The following is a 16,448-nucleotide window of genomic DNA, read 5'->3' on the forward strand; positions in this document are numbered from 1 at the left end:
GTGGTCAGAGACCACCCCGAGTGATCGCCGACCACTCCGAGTCGGCCCCCCCGCCAGTTGCGTCCTGTCCACCACAAAATAATCAATCCGCGCGTACACCCTGTGCACATGGGAGAAGTACGAAAATTCCTTCGCCCTCGGCCTCACAAACATCCACAGGTCCACCCCCCCCCCCCACCTCCCCACCCCCACCCACACCTCCCCACCCTGCCACATGCTCCATGAACCCCTTCAGCTCCTTCGCCACCGCCGACATCATCCCTGACCACGAACCCGACCGGGCTCGTCTCGGCTCGATAACTCAATTAAAGTCTCCCTCCCAATAATCAGGCGGTGCCAGACCTGGGATCTTCTTCCACACACACTTCATGAATTCAACGTCATCCCAATTTGATATTAGCCTCACCAGCATCGCCCTCGGCGGCTCGTTCACCTGCCGCTTCCTCATCAGCGCCCTGTGCACTCGGTCGACCTCCAGGGGCCGGTCGAAGGCCCCCTCCCCCATTAGCTGCGACAACATTTTGGCTATTGTTATGGGCCAGGGTTTAGAGAACCCCAGAGTGTATCATGGAGTTCACCTGACCCACAACTTTTACTAGATTGTGGTATGGGGAGCACACGGCCCACTCTACAGGTGTGGGACAGCAGGAATGGAAAAATATTTTTTTAAAGCAAAACAATGTTTAATCGATGAACTCAAGTTAACCTTTTTAAAACATACAGTGAACATCTTAGCAACCATCAATTCAAATACAACCCCCAAAGAATACAACACTAAATAATGCTTAAGCTGTCCTTTTAACATCCATAAGACTTAAAAAAAACCTTTAAAACAGAAAGACATCAGGCTTAACTTCACTACTGAGAACATTTATAATTCTGATTTCACCAAATGATCAAGAGATAGTCTTTTCATGGCAGAGAGAACAACAGTACAGCTGCTTTGTCTGGCTTCAGCTCCAACACTGAAAACGAAACCAAAAAAACACAGACACACCCAAGCTTTTCTCAAAGTGAAACTAAAAGCTGACAGACAGTCCAGCTCCACCCACTCTCTGACATCACTGCAGTAATAAACACCCATTTCTTAAAGGTACACCCAGTACAGTTATTCTATAAAAACACCCATTTCTTAAAGGTCCTCTCACATGACACTATATATATATGCTATACATGCCCCCTCGATGCCCTCCGGCATGCCCACTATCCTCAGATTCTGCCTCCAGGAACGGTTCTCCAAATCCTCCACTTTCTCCTTGAGCCATTTCTGGGTCACCCTCAACATCCCAATTTCGGCCGCCAACAAGGTAAGCTGCTCCTCGTGCTCCCCCGCCGCCGCCTCCAGCTTCTGGATCGCCTGGTTCTGGGTCTCAAACACCATCTCCACAGGGCCAATCCCCACTCTCAGCGGGTCTACCACCTTCGCCAGGTCCTCCTGGGCCTCCCTCCTCTGCTGACTGAACCTTTCATTCAGAAAGTCCACCAATCTCTCCGTCGACCACTGGGCTGGTGGGGCCGACCCCTTGCTCTCCGCCATCTTTCCCTGAGTCACACAAAGAGTTTTTTTGCTCCTGATGCTCCTTCCGTCTAGATCCACTTCTGGTCCGCGGATCCATCCACCGACCTGACCAGTGGAGTATAACTTTCCTCCACCACCACTATGCCCGCCGATCGGTGGCCCCCGATCACGAGCCTGGCTGTCCTGGAGGCCCCCACCCCGGTGTCGGCCAGACCGGGTAAGGACGGCAGATTTCCTTTCCTAAAGGGGATTAATGAACCAGATGGGTTTTTACAACAATCAACGATGGTTTCGCGGTCTTGATCACTGAGACTAAGTTTACATTCCAGATTTTATTAATTGAACTTAAATTCCACCAGCTGCCATGGCAGGATTTGAACCCATGTCCTTCGAGCGTTAGCCTGGGCCCCTGGATTACTTGCCCAGTGACGATACCACTACACTGCCAGCTATCTCCCTATATTCACATTAAAAGTGTTGCTTTGGTCCGAAGTTCCGTCAGTTTAAGAACATACAAACAAGGAGCAGGAGTGGACCATTCAGCCCCTCAAGCCTGCTCCACCATTTAATAAGATCATGGATAACTTGATTGGAACCTCAAATCTGCAACCTGCCCACCCCACCGTAACATATCGCCCCCTTACTTACCAAGAACATATCCACCTCTGCCTTAAAAATGTTCAAAGACTCTAACTCCCATCAACTCGACGGCAGCATGGTGGCACAGTGGTTAGCACTGCTGACTCACAGCACCAGGGACACCGGTGTCGATCCCAGCTTTGGGTGAGTGTGCGGAGTCTGCACGTTCTCCCCGTGTCTGTGTGGGTTTCCTCCGGGTGCTCCGGTTTCCTCCCACAGCCCAAAGGTGTGCAGGTTAGGTGGGTTGGCCATGCTAAATATTGCCCCTTAGTGTTCAAAGGTTCGGTGAAGTTACAGGGATAGGATGGGCGATTAGGCCTAGCTAGACTGTTCTTTCGGAGGGCCCGTGTAGACTCGAGGGGCCAAATGGCCTCCTTCTGCACTGCAGGGATTCTAAGATTCCATAGGCAGATTAACCATTGCAGTTGATAGATTTGTTTTGTTAGGCAGGGTATAAAATGGATCAGGAGCAAGGTGCGGTACATGGAGTTTGGATACAAATGAACCACGATTTCATTGAAGGACAGAACGGAATAGGAACAAGCAGAGGTCATTCAACCCTTCAAGCCCTTGGAGTATAGTGTTCAATTCTGGTCGCAACACTACCAGAAGGATGGGGAGGCTTTAGAGAGGGTGCAGAAGAGGTTTACCAGGATGTTGACTGGTATGGAGGGTATTAGCTATGAGGAGAGGTTTGTTCTCACCGGAACGACAGAGGTTGAGGGGCGACCTGATAGAGGTCTACAAAATTATGAGGGGTATAGACAGAGTGGATAGTCAGAAGCTTTTTCCCAGGGTGGAAGAGTCAATTACTTGGGGGCATAGGTTTAAGGTGCAAGGGGCAAGGTTTAGAGTAGATGTACGAGGCAAGTTTTTTACACAGAGGGTAGTGGGAGCCTGGAACTCGCTGCCGGAGGAGGTGGTGGAAGCAGGGACGATAGTGATGTTTAAGGGGCATCTTGACAAATACATGAATCGGATGGGAATCGAGGGATACGGACCCCGGAAGTGTAGAAGATTTTAGTTTAGACGGGCAGCATGGTCGGCGCAGGCTTGGAGGGCCGAAGGGCCTGTCCCTGTGCTGTAATTGTTCTTTGTTCTTTGTAAGCCTGTTCCACCAGACCATTACTGATCAACTACCTCAGCCCTATTATTAGCGTACAGCAATCTATCGATCTCTGTCTGGAACGCATTCAACAGCCCTCTGGGATAAAGAATTCCGAAGATTCACTACCCTCCAAGCGAGGAAACTCCTCCTCACCTTTGTCTTAAATGGACTGCCCCTTCTTCTGGGACTGGACCCCTGTTCTGAGAATGGCCGATTCCAGTTCCTGCGCTCCACTGAGACATTTGGCCCAGAAATTAAATTATTTAATCTATTTGAGTGTGCTAAATTGGAAAGGTAACGGTAAAGTCGCCATCGTCCCATAGGGCAGCACGGCAGCACAGTGGTTAGCACTGTTGCTTCACAGCGCCAGGGTCCCGGGTTCGATTCCCGGCGTGGGTCACTGTCTGTGCGGAGTCTGCACGTTCTCTCCGTGTCTGCGTGGGTTTCCTCCAGGTGCTCCGGTTTCCTCCCACAATCCCCGAAAGAGGTGCTGTTAGGTGAATTGGACATTCTGAATTCTCCCTCAGTGTACCCGAACAGGCGCCGGAATGTGGCGACTTTCACAGTAACTTCTTTGCAGTGTTAATATAAGCCTACTTGTGACACTAATAAAGATTATTATGATTGTTACCAGAGGCTGCTTTCCCCTTTGAGGGGGGGAGCTGACCGGTGGTGATTTAACCTGAGGGTCACCACACCTCAGGCGAGGGTCAAGGTTGAGAAGGCGGGGCCTCCATGAATTAATCAGAAAGACACTCTGCACTTTCAAGCCTCTGATGTTAGGACGTTCACATTAAGTATGTCCAGGGCGCCACGGTGGTACAGCGGTTAGCACTGCTGCCTCACGGCGCTGGGGACACGGGTTCTCCCCGTGTCTGCATGGGTCTCACCCCCACAACCCAAAGATGTGCAGGGTAGGTGAATTGGCCGCGTTAAATTGCCTCTTAATCGAAAAAAAAAAAGAATTGGGTACTGTTAATTTATTTTTTTTAAACATTAAATATGTCTTTTGTTTAACCAAGTTGTGAGCTGTACTGAATCTCTGAGATGTATGAATTGGACATTCTGATTTCTATGTCGCTTAAACCAGATTATAAACTTTTAAAAACAGTATATAAGGCTAAGAGGCTAAGAGAACAATATCGGATTATAAGTTTTACAGTCTTAAACTCTTCTGTTAGAAGGCTTCCCAATATCTGTGCCTTTTCTCTACACATAATGGCTCTCATCGTAGTTTGCTTGTCCGTGAGTGTAGTGTGTTGCAGTTCTCTGTGTTCTCGATGTGTAGCAGGAGCTCCACAGGAGGGCGCTGCTGGCAATGAAGAGGAGGCCGGCCGTCATGCCAATGTACAAGGAAGGCCCCAGTTCGCGCTTGACGGCATCGGGAACGGCGGTGCTGCGGAAATCCCTCACGATGCTGCTGGCGTAGCGTGCCACCGGGATGAGCTGCATGATCCCCGTCACCAGGTAGAGGAAGGCAGCGGCCGAGACGATCCGGCCCTTGCAGGGCACGCTCTGGACCACCTTGGTCCAGCTGGCGCCGGCGACGCTGACCAGAATGCCCAGCGCCCCCAGCACCCCCGCCGTGGTGGTCAGGGCCCGGGCCACCTGGAGCTCCTGGCCCAGGATCAGCATTGAGTCGAACGTGTTGCAGACCAGCTCGCCCGTGCCCTGCCACACGCAGTCCATCCACAGGCCCTCCCAGGTCTGCTGTGCTGTCACAATGTTGGCCCCGATGAACGCCGGAACCTTCCAGAGGGGCAACGTGCAGGTCAGAATAACACAGATCAACCCGTGAACAGCCAGGAAGAGGGCAACCAGCTCAAGCACGACGGACCCCATGTTGCCCCCTTTAACGACCAAAGCAAACTCCCTTTTAAAAATATCCCACTGACCACCCAACCCAACAAAGGCACAAAAAAAAAGCCCTCAGCACTTAAAAAAAAAAGAGAAAATCTTCACTTTCTTAAAGCAGAACACACGCGTTGGCCAAACGAGGATATTGGTGAACTCAAATCTCTCTCCCACAGATCCTGTTGAGAATTTTTACCCCCCCCCCCCCGCAGTGCTTTGTTTTCTTCAGTCTTCCAGCATTTAGCTATAACCACAGGTTGGTCGGACCTCCCCAAACAAGTCTAACGCACCGAATTCCGGGGCGCTGGCAAATTCCATCAAGTCTTCACCCTCGGAAAAGTATTCAAACCCTAAAAAAGAAAGAACAAATCAAAGGTTTAATTTCAGGGGCTTTTGTTTCTCTATCCCAGAAAGGCAGGTGAAGAGTTAAAGGCCGATGGAAAGATTCTTCCTCTCGATGTCTTCAATCCCCAGATACACACACCCACCCACACACACACACACACAGGCTGCTCGCCCGTCACTGTAACCCACAGGTAACTCAGCAATAAGTGCACAATGAGCTTCCTCCAGCCACACACCAGGCAATGGCCTTGATACACTTAACTGTCAAGTAAGCCAGGAGTCGATGTGTGCTTCATACTTACACTGACTTCCCCCAACTTCCATCCAACAATCTCTGATGTGTTCAGCCCCCTCAAGCCTTGGGAGGGGAGACAACGATGCAGAAACTCTTCGTCTCACTGAAAAATCTTCAGGTCATTATTTTTGAAGATGCGCTAAATCAACATCTTCCCTTTAATCTCTCACCCCTGACTATTCTTCCATCCACTTATGATCTTCGAGTGACTTGATGTCTTTTCCGTGCGCCCCTTCTGTATCCAGAGTCTGTGTTGTGTGTGTGGTTTTTTTTTTTGAAGTGGTCTCATTTAAACATTTTCTTTGGGTCCCTCCCTCTCTCTTTCCCTCTCTCTCTCTCTCTCTCTCTCTGTTTGACGTTGAATTATTTTTCTCCACCCTTAGCAGAACTCCACTGCAGACCGGGGACTAAAGATTTCTGACCAATTCGCCTCCTCCTCTTATTGTTTTTAATTTCACGATAAGGGGAGTGTTGAGGAATAAATGAGCAGTATTTTAGCAACAGCCCTGACGTCCCCAGAGCCCCCCCCCCCCCCCCCCCCACTCCGACACCCCCACCCGCGGACTGACCAATCTTTTCCTCTCCCAGAGCCAACATGAATTGGCTCTGCCTCATACATTTATCTCGGTTCTGTATGGCAATCTGACATCTCAATAAGCCACATCTCCGCCACACGGGGGATGAATAACCACTACACTCCCTTTTTTTTTAATTAAAGAGAAGGGATTGCCGCATTACAAATCATGCCTGCCTTTGGCTCCTCCTGTTCTGTGAAGCCAAAGCCCGGATCTTCGCAAGGGTCGTTCTGCCTTTCCCTTCTTGTTACCCGCCCAACTGTACATGTCCTGAAGCCCTCTGTCTGTTTGCCAGCCAGTCAGATTCCCCCTACTGGCAACAGCCATCTCTAAGGGGGGGGGGACTTAACCGAATGGGCACCATGTCCCATAGCGAGCGCAATTAGCCACGTGCTTCCCGGCGCTCGCAGAGCCAAGAGACCCAATGCTACCTAACGTGACTCGAGGCTGCACTTGTCCCATTTCCTGCACGAAGGAGCCCCCAAGTGCAGGGGGAGATCGGGACACCATTTTAAAAATGGAAGAAGCGTTTATGCATTTCCATCCCCCCCCCCGACCCGATCACTGCCGCGCAAAAAATACTACCTTGGCTGTGCCAGCCTGGAACCCTGGAAGTACCCCTGCCAGCTGGCAGTGCCACCCGGGCATCTTGGCAGTACCAGGTTTGCACTCTGGTGGCACTGCCAGGGTGCCAGGGTGCGCATGCAAGCCAGGGTGTGTGGGCGCCACCCTGCCCAGTGGGCATGCACCTGGGGGCCTCCAATCCCCTGGGAGACCCCCCGATTGTGTGTGGAGACCAGTACCAAACAGCGCTTGCCCAAGGTCTCCGAGGGGACAGCTCCCAGCGCCTGGGTTACCCCAGGGAACTGCCTATTAAAGTGAGACTCGCTGCCCAAGGCCTCACAGGCTGGCAGTCCCCCCGTGGGTTCCGTGCCACACGGCCCAGTGCCAACAGAGCCTGAGGAGATGGAAAGCTTTGTTCCGGAGAGGTTACTGAGCAACCGTTGACAAATGGAACCGGGGCGGAGAGACGATGCATTTGACCGTCAGGAGAGTACAGACCTGATCGTTCGTCTCGGGCGTCCCCGACACACACGCCACTGACTCTGACTCCTGTGCAAGTGTTATCAATAATCCCACAAATGAAGCATTGTTTCCATGTGCAGTCAGCGTATTGAAGAAAGTCTAAATGTCGCTAAGCCACGCAGAGGATAGCCACAAACATATTCTCGCTCTGTGAAAAAATTCAGTTAAGAAGAACAACCTTGGAGATTGAAACTTTTATGTGAGAAGAATAACATTACACTTAAAATGTATCCATTTTAATGTTTTCTCTTCCAAATCTGATGGCTGAGAATAATGGATTCCGTGGAGGCCCACTGTCCAGCCCATTGCTCAAGTAGCGACACTTCAAAGTGAGCCTCGTAAATAATCCTAGATTGTTCTATCGTTACAGCATTAAAGGTTAGCTATCGAACTCCCCAACGGGCCTCTGTGCAAACACTCCTTCCAGTTTCAATCGGCCATTTCAGAGAGGCTTTTAAGAGTCCACCACATTGCCGTGGGGTCTGGAGTCACATGTAGGCCAGACCGGGCAAGGACGGCAGATTTCCGTCCCCAAAGGACAGTCGGTCATTGATTCACGATCACCATTTTTACTGAGACGAGGGGGGCGATTCTCCCAAAAGATTTCCAACTTCACTTGTGGTGGGTTTTTCAGGGGGTTTCCCAGTTCCCCGCCGCTCCGCAATGGCGCTTTGTCACTTCTTTGGACCCTGGGGGGGGTTTATCACCGGTTTCACCCACACTTGGAGGGCGCGACCCTCCAGCCTCGATCCGCTCTCGCTCGAGCGAAACGAGGTCGGTGAATAGCGGGAGTGGCCGAAAACGAAAACCGTGTCAGGTGCCAAACAGTTTGCGATGGGACTGGTCCGCTCCCCTGGGCGAAATCGGGATCTCACCGCAACGTGGCGAGAAACCAATTATCACCACTTCAGACCTATTTCCATACAATTTACGGGTAGCGACCCTGGGCGGGATTCTCCAATCCCGCGGCAATCCCGCGACGGCATTTACGACGGCGTGAACGGGTCGCTCCCACGTCTAATTCTGGCCCCTACAGGGGGCCAGCGGGCGCTGGAGCGGTTTGTGCCGCTCCAGCTGCAGATCCCGGCGCAAACCGGGCGCCGCGGGATCCGCGCATGCATAGTTGCACCAGCGCCTACAAGGACATGCACAGTGGCGTCTGCGCCAATGCATGCATGCGCAGTGACCTCTTTCAACGCGCCGGACCCGACGCAACATGGCGCAGGGCTACAGGCCCCATCCCCCCCCCATAGGCCGCCACCCGACCCTTCCACGCTGAGGTCCCGCCGGCCCAGAGCAGGTTAGAACGGCGCCGGCAGGATTCGGCTCTTTTCCCATGGCTGCTCGGCCCATCCGGGACCGAGAATCGTCGGGCCGACGAACGTGGAGCGGCCCGCGACTCTCGTCGCGCCACCATTATGGCGCCAGTGGCGCCGATTCCCGTGCCGGCCTCGGGGTGGCATGGCCCGTTCGCGGGGATTCTCCAGCCCGGCACGGGGCTGGGAGAATCCCACCACCTCTATCCAACGGCCTCCCAACATTCAGCGGCCTCCCCAGCAAGTGGTCACGCGGGCGCCAATTCGTACTCCTTGTGATAAACATGAACCTGGCGGAAGGGCTTCTGTGGGGAGCCGAGGAGGTGAGTAGCCACCTTTGCTCACAGGCAAAGAACCCGAGGGCGCTGGGATTGCCACCCCAGTGCTCGACGGGGGGTGGGGACCCTCCACTAGGGGGGGCCGCCAAGGGAGGGTGAGGGGGCGGAGCTGGGGACGTAACCATGCGCGGCACTACCTTGCAAGCTCATGGATCGCGTGGATCCGTTCCGGGAGAAACCCTTGTCCCTGCCCCACCGACCACCCATAACCCCCACTGACGGCCGAGGCCTCTGGCCGGGTGGCTGAAAACTATCGCGAATGGGGAATTGGTAATCATGGTTAAGTGAGCATTTCACACAACCCAAGTGGATCTCCGTGGGTGGGCGGGGCATGTAGCTTGTGGGAGTCATTGTCAAACACCCCAATCAGACCGTGATGCCTGGACACAGGGAGAGGCAACACCACACACACGCAGCAGCCAACACCCCAATGCCCAGGGGATGGGACACAGCTCCAGGCTGTCCCGGACTCCAAGGCCATGTTGTGCTCTCGCACGAGCGCAAGTGGGCAGGGAACCACTCCCGAGGTTTCAATTGCAGATTGATACATTGAATTTAAATTCCGTGGTGGGATTTGAACCCACAGAGCATTAGGCTTGGCCTCTGGATTATTTGTCCAGTGACATCACCTCTCTTACCCCACCCCGTACGGTGTTATGACCAACACGATGGCCACGGGGCCTAGCCAATTAGGCTCCCTGTGACTCTTGTGGAATATGTATCGCCTCGCTGAGGGGGTGGAGCCCATCAGTGACACCCCACTGAGGGGGCGGAGCTAATCAGTGACATCCCGCTGAGGAGGTGGAGCTAATCAGTGACACCCCGCTGAGGAGGAGGAGCTCATCAGTGACACCCCACTGAGGGGGCAGAGGTCATCAGTGACACCCCGCTGAGGGGGCGGAGCTCATCAGTGACACCCCACTGAGTGGGCGGAGCTCATCAGTGACACCCTGCTGAGGGGGTGGAGCTAATCAGTGACACCCCGCTGAGGGGGCAGAGCTAATCAGTGACATCCCGCTGAGGAGGTGGAGCTAATCAGTGACACCCCGCTGAGGAGGAGGAGCTCATCAGTGACACCCCACTGAGAGGGCGGAGCTCATCAGCGACACCCTGCTGAGGGGGCAGAGGTCATCAGTGACACCCCACTGAGAGGGTGGAGCTTATCAGTGACACCCCACTGAGAGGGCGGAGCTCATCAGTGACACCCTGCTGAGGGGGCGGAGCTCATCAGTGACACCCCACTGAGAGGGTGGAGCTCATCAGTGACACCCCACTGAGGGGGCGGAGCTCATCAGTGACACCCCGCTGAGGGGGCGGAGCTAATCAGTGACATCCCGCTGAGGAGGTGGAGCTCATCAGTGACACCCCGCTGAGGGGGCGGAGCTCATCAGTGACACCCCGCTGAGGGGGCGGAGCTAATCAGTGACACCCCACTGAGGGGGCGGAGCTCATCAGTGACACCCTGCTGAGGGGGTGGAGCTCATCAGTGACACCCTGCTGAGGGGGCGGAGCTAATCAGTGACAGCCCACTGAGGGGGCAGAGCTCATCAGTGACACCCCGCTGAGGGAATGGAGCTCATCAGTGACACCCCACTGAGGGGGCGGAGCTCAACAGTAACAGCCCACTGAGGGGGCGGGGCTAATCAGTGACACCCCACTGAGGGGGCGTAGCTCATCAGTGACACCCCACTGAGGGGGCGGAGCTCATCAGTGACACCCCACTGAGGGGCGGAGTTCATCAGTGACACCCCACTGAGGGGGCGGAGCTCATCAGTGACACCCCGCTGAGAGGGCGGAGCTCATCAGTGACACCCTGCTGAGGGGGCGGAGCTAATCAGTGACACTCCACTGACGGGGCGGAGCTAATCAGTGACACTCAGCTGAGGAGGTGTAGCTAATCAGTGACACCCCACTGAGGGGGTGGAGCTCATCAGCAGCACCCCACTGAGTGGACGGAGCTCATTAGTGGCACCCCACTGAGCGGGCGGAGCTAATCAGTGACACCCCACTGAGGGGGCGGAGTTCATCAGTGATGCCCCGTCAAGGGGGCGGAGCTATTCAGTGACAGCCCGCTGAGGGGGCAGAGCACATCGTCAGCACCCCGCTGAGGGGGCGGAGCTATTCTGAGACACACCACTGAGGGGGCGGGACTAATCTGTGATACCCTTCTAAGGGGGCGGAGCTAATCAGTGACACCCCACTGAGGAGGCGGTGTTAAGCAGTGACAGTCTGCTGAGGGGGCAGAGCTAATCAGTGACACCCTACTGGGGGGCAGATCTAGTCAGTGAGACCCTGCTGAGGGGGCGGAGCTAATCAGTGACACCCCACTGAGGGGGCGAGCTCATCAGTGAGACCCTGCTGAGGGGGCGGAGCTAATCAGTGACACCCCGCTGAGGGGGCAGAGCTAATCAGTGACACCCTGCTGAGGGGGCGGAGCTAATCAGTGAGACCCTGCTGAGGGGGCGGAGCTCATCAGTGAGACCCTGCTGAGGGGGCGGAGCTAATCAGTGACACCCTGCTGAGGGGGCAGAGCTAATCAGTGACACCCCGATGAGGGAGCGGAGCTAATCAGTGACACACTACTGAGGGGGTGGAGCTAATCAGTGACACCCCACTGAGAGGGCGAGCTCATCAGTGAGACCCTGCTGAGGGGGCGGAGCTCATCAGTGAGACCCTGCTGAGGGGGCGGTGCTCGTCAGTGACACCCCACTGAGGGGGCGGAGCTCATCAGTGATACTCAGCTGAGGGGGCGGAGCTAATCAGTGACTCCCCGCTGAGGGGGCGGAGCTAATCAGTGACACCCCGCTGAGGGGGCGGAGCTAATCAGTGACACCCCGCTGAGGGGGCTGAGCTCATCAGCGGGAACAAACCTGGCGCAAACACCTCGGTCCAAGTGTGAGTTGGGCGAGGGAGTCCCTTCGGGGAGTGGTGTTGAGAGAGTCTCTGTTCTTCGTCCATTAAAACCATTTTGCTTCCTTCCACCCCCGTGTGGTCACTTCCTCGACCTTCCTCGATGACCAAGTGGAATTGCAGATGGAATAAAGAGACATGGAGCCCAATCCTGCCCAGCAAACAACATAATACACAACGTTACGCCAACCAAACAGGAACAGGACAGAGGTTCCTGTACGTTGAAGAAATGTGTTTTTTTGGGGAAAGTGCCATTGTCGGGGATGAACTCCAGACCGTTATCCTGTTAACGGCCTGTCATGTGCCCACCTTTAGCATCATTTAAAAAAAATGTTTTTATATTTTTCATATCGTACAGAAGCGTAAACACATATTTAAAACAAAAATATACATCGGTCGTCTTCCATTATTTACATCAGTTGTCTTTCGTTGTTTACAACGGTTATGGTTTCTTCTACATTCTCCAATAGGCGTTCATTTCTAGCCGGGTCCACTGCCTCCCTCTCCCCCTTTTCTGCCTAACCTCCCCTCCCCTCCCCTCCTGGTTTTCTGGCGTGCCCTCTTCCCCAACAGTTCCGTGCCCTCTTCATCCATCAGTTCTTATGTCCTGTTCCTGTTTGGTTGGCGTGACGTTGTGCATTGTGTTGTTTGCTGAGCATGTTTGGGCTCCGTGCCTCTTTATTCCCCCCCCCCCCCCCCTTTCGTTTGCATTTGTTGTTGTATCGTGGTTCCCCTCTCACTGCATCTGGCTTATTGGCTGTTGGCTACAAACAGGTCCCGGGACAGTCGGGTGAACGGCTCCCATGTTTTGTGGAATCCCTCTTCCAACCCCCGGCTGGCAAATTTGATTTTCTCCATTTGGGGAGATTCCGAGAGGCCGGACAGCCAGTCTGCAGCTTTGGGTGGTGCTGCTGACCGCCACCCGAGCTGGATTCTGCGGCGGGCGATCAGGGAGGCAAAGGCAAGGGCGTCCGCCCTCCTCCCCAGGAATAGATCTGGCTGTTCTGATCCCCCACCACCTTGGACATTGCCTCGAAGAAGGCTGTCCGGTACCCAGCAAGCCTGGGGCAAGACCAGAACATGTGGGTGTGGTTGACCAGCCTCCTTGGCACTGTTCGCATCTGTCCTCCAACTCTGGGACGAACCTGCTCATTTGGGTTCGTTAAGTGGGCTCTATGTGGGCAGCACGGTGGCACAGTGGTTAGCACTGCTGCCTCACGGCGCCGAGGTCCCAGGTTCGATCCCGGCTCTGGGTCACTGTCCGTGTGAAGTTTGCGCATTCTCCCCGTGTCTGTGTGGGTTTCGCCCCCACAACCCAAAAGATGTGCAGGGTAGGTGGATTGGCCGCGCTAAATTGCCCCTTAATTGGAAAAAATGAATTGAGCACTCAAAATTTTTTTTTCAAGTGGGCCCTGTGTTAGGTTGAGCCTCACGCATGTGGCGGTGGAGTTGATCCTGTGCAGTGCTTCGCTCCAGTGTCCCCACCCTGTTTCAAACCCCAAGTCCTCCTCCTACTTCTCCCTCGTCTCGACCAGTGGTAAACCTGCCCTTCCCAGTAGTTGCCCATAGAGGTCGCCACAGTTCCCCCGCCCTAAGATATCTGCATCCAGTAAGTCCTCCAAGAGCGATTATTGCAGCATTGTGGGTATGTCTTTGTTTGCCTTCGGAGGACGTTTTTGACCTGCATGTACCGTAGCTCGTTACCCCTGTCAGCTGGAACCTCGCTGCCAGTTCCTCCAGTGTTGTCAGTCTGTTGCCTTGTGTAGAAGTCCCTAACTGCCAACGTCCCCCGCTCCTGTCTCCACCTTTTGAAGGTGGCATCCATTGTGGCTGGCGCAAATCTGTTGTTGTTGCAGATGGGGGCCTTGTCGGACATTTTGGTTAATCCGGTCGCAGTTGGTTCCATGACCGGAATGTTGCTATCACCACTGGGATCGTTTGTTCAGTGGGAATGGGAACCAGGACCCGGAGGGAGGACCCCGTGCAGGAGCCCTCCTCCATTGGTACCCACTCGGCTTCTGGCTCCTCAATCTACCCCTTTACCCGTCCTGCAGTTGCAGCCTCGGACCTTGAGCGACGTTCACGGGATGGTCCATCCGCCTGCCATCCCGCCAGGCATGGCCACCCTCCTTGGTCCCACACCGTTTTTGTGAAGGAACCAGCGGATGATTGCTAGCAATTGAATTGCGTCTCCCTGGCCAAGGTCACGTCCATTAGGATCACGTTCCATGTCAATAATCATCCAATCCAGATGGATTGGGCACTGGTGCCACCATCTCGGTTGTCGGTAAGGGCACTTTCGGAAAGATCCGGACAGCGGTACAACCCCTCCCTTTGCAGGATGCTGAGGCCCGATTGGCTATCTACATCGGGGGGTCGCTGGCGATCACTGGAACTACAACGGTCCCGCTCATCCACGGGCAGCGGTCCGCTTGCCTAGCCCGGGCCATGGTGTGGAGCAACGGCCCCGGTTTGATCGACCGCGATTGATTGCAGCGCCTTCGCCTCGATTGGCAGCAGGTGTTCCTTATGAGCTGGGGGGGGGCTGCACGCGATGCTGGCAAAGGACCCTGTAGTTTTCAAAATCGGGCTAGGCAACCATCCGCGACACTGCGTCAAGATTTTCCGTGGACCCTGAATCGCAGACGAGGTATTTCCGTGCTCGCACAGTTCCTTACGCGTTACTGCATAAGATGGACACAGAGCTCGATTGCCTCAAACACTTGGGCAGCATCCGCCTGGTGAAGCCCACAGATTGGGCAGCACCTGTCGTCCCTGTATTGAAACCCAACGTCGCCATGTGCCTTTGTGGCACCTCTAAGATGACCGTGAACGGGGCCTCCAAAGTAGCCCGTTACCCCATGCCGCGGATCAAAGTCTTTACGCCAAACTCAGCTCGACGGAAACCATGCGTGCCACCGGTTGGTGTTGGATGCAGACTCTCGGAAGTATGTGACTGTGAACACACACCGGGGGCAGTACGAGTATACCAGGGTGCCTTTCAGTGTATTGTCAGCCTGCGCCATTTTCCAGCGTGTGGTGGAGAACATGGCGCGGGGCCTACCGCGCATGGCAGTTTATTTGGACGACATGTTGGTCACTGGGATGTCGGACCAGGACCACCTGGATAACCGCGACGAGGTGCTCCGTCGCTTCACGGCCTCCATTGTTTGGTTCCATACAGAGAACCATGAGGCGACCTATCTAGGCTACCGCGTGGACCAGGGTGGCCTTCACCCAGTTGAAGATAAGATGCAGGCCGTCTGGCATGTCCACATTCCGGAGGGGGCTATGGAACTCCATTCATTCCTGAGACCCGTCAAACATTGTGGCACGTTCATCCCGGGCCTTGTGACAATGTTGCCCCTCCCCCCCCCCCCCGACAGAAGTACCTCAAGAAGGGCCAGGCGTGGATATGGGGTCCACCGCAGGAGATGGCATTCACCGGGGTGAAGAGGAAGCTTTTCTTCCTGGCTGCTCACCCATTTCGACCGTACGAGGCCGTTCGGGATCACTTGGGACGCCTCGCCCTACGGCATCGGGCTAACCAATCGCAGCCATTGTTGAAAGAGGAGAGGACTATTTCCCCCCCCTTGCGTCGAATAGGATTCAGCGATGGGCCCTCATTCTGACAGCGTATGAGTATGTACTGGAACACCACCCCAGGATGCAGATCGTGCACGCGGACGCCTTCAGTAGGCCCCCATTCCCAACCAAGCCACCAAACCGGCTAGTACCGACGAGATCATCGCCGCCACGCACCTCATAGACATGTTACCTGTCACAGCAGCCCGGATACATGCGTGGAGCCAGACTGATCCCCTCCTATCCAGGGTTCGCCACATTGTTTTACATGGAGCCCAGTATCGCGCGCTCCCCTGCAAACTGGAGACCTTTACGACCAAGATCGCGGAATTCAGTATTGAAGAAGGGATTCTCGTATGGGGCACTTGAATGGTGGCGCCCCAGAGGGTGTAAGGCGGACCGCCGCAACGGGCACGCGGGGTGTCGATGATGAAGATGGTTGCCCGCAGTCACGTGCGGTGGCCAGGTATGAATGTGGGCATCGAGCGGCTCGCCCAACACTGCCGAATATGGCAGGAGCAACAACAACTCCCACCGGCGGTGCCTCGTCACGCGTGGGACTAGCCAGTTCGCCCATGGGTGCGACTTTGCAAGCCCTTTTTTCGGGCGGTTGAGAAGGACTGCCTCTCGTCCCGTGTCCACGGCATCCCAGACATCTTGGTTTCAGGAAACGGGGCACCTTTTCCCAGCACGGAGTTTGGGACATTCCCGAGTACCACTCGCGACCCCTCAGATAGTGAAGCAGTCCATGTCCAAATGCAATAAGACCTGGACCACCGAATTGCTGGTCTCTTTGATTCGATTTCCTGCCTGATGGTGTATCTAAACTACTGAGGTTGCGGGTCCCAGACCTGAGTCAGGGTGTTGGGGAAACTAAA

General features: G+C 54.7%; 1 protein-coding gene across 1 annotated transcript; it reads right to left on the reverse strand.

Moving 5' to 3' along the window:
* Positions 1–221: 221 nt before the first annotated feature.
* LOC140390543 (claudin-3-like) lies at positions 222–6,205 on the reverse strand. Its single transcript, XM_072475717.1, has 2 exons — positions 5,768–6,205; positions 222–5,470 (listed from the first exon to the last, which is right to left on the reverse strand). Exon 2 carries the CDS (start codon positions 5,106–5,108, stop codon positions 4,476–4,478), a length of 633 nt encoding a protein of 210 aa, XP_072331818.1. The 5' UTR covers positions 5,109–5,470; positions 5,768–6,205; the 3' UTR covers positions 222–4,475.
* Positions 6,206–16,448: the final 10,243 nt, after the last annotated feature.

The sequence above is a fragment of the Scyliorhinus torazame genome, chromosome 14 (genome assembly GCF_047496885.1).
Source record: "Scyliorhinus torazame isolate Kashiwa2021f chromosome 14, sScyTor2.1, whole genome shotgun sequence".
Taxonomy (NCBI): domain Eukaryota; kingdom Metazoa; phylum Chordata; class Chondrichthyes; order Carcharhiniformes; family Scyliorhinidae; genus Scyliorhinus; species Scyliorhinus torazame.

Coding starts and splice junctions, on each gene's coding strand:
- LOC140390543 (XM_072475717.1), bottom strand. CDS start 5,108: ATGGGGTCCGTCGTGCTTGAGCTGGTTGCCCTCTTCCTGGCTGTTCAC.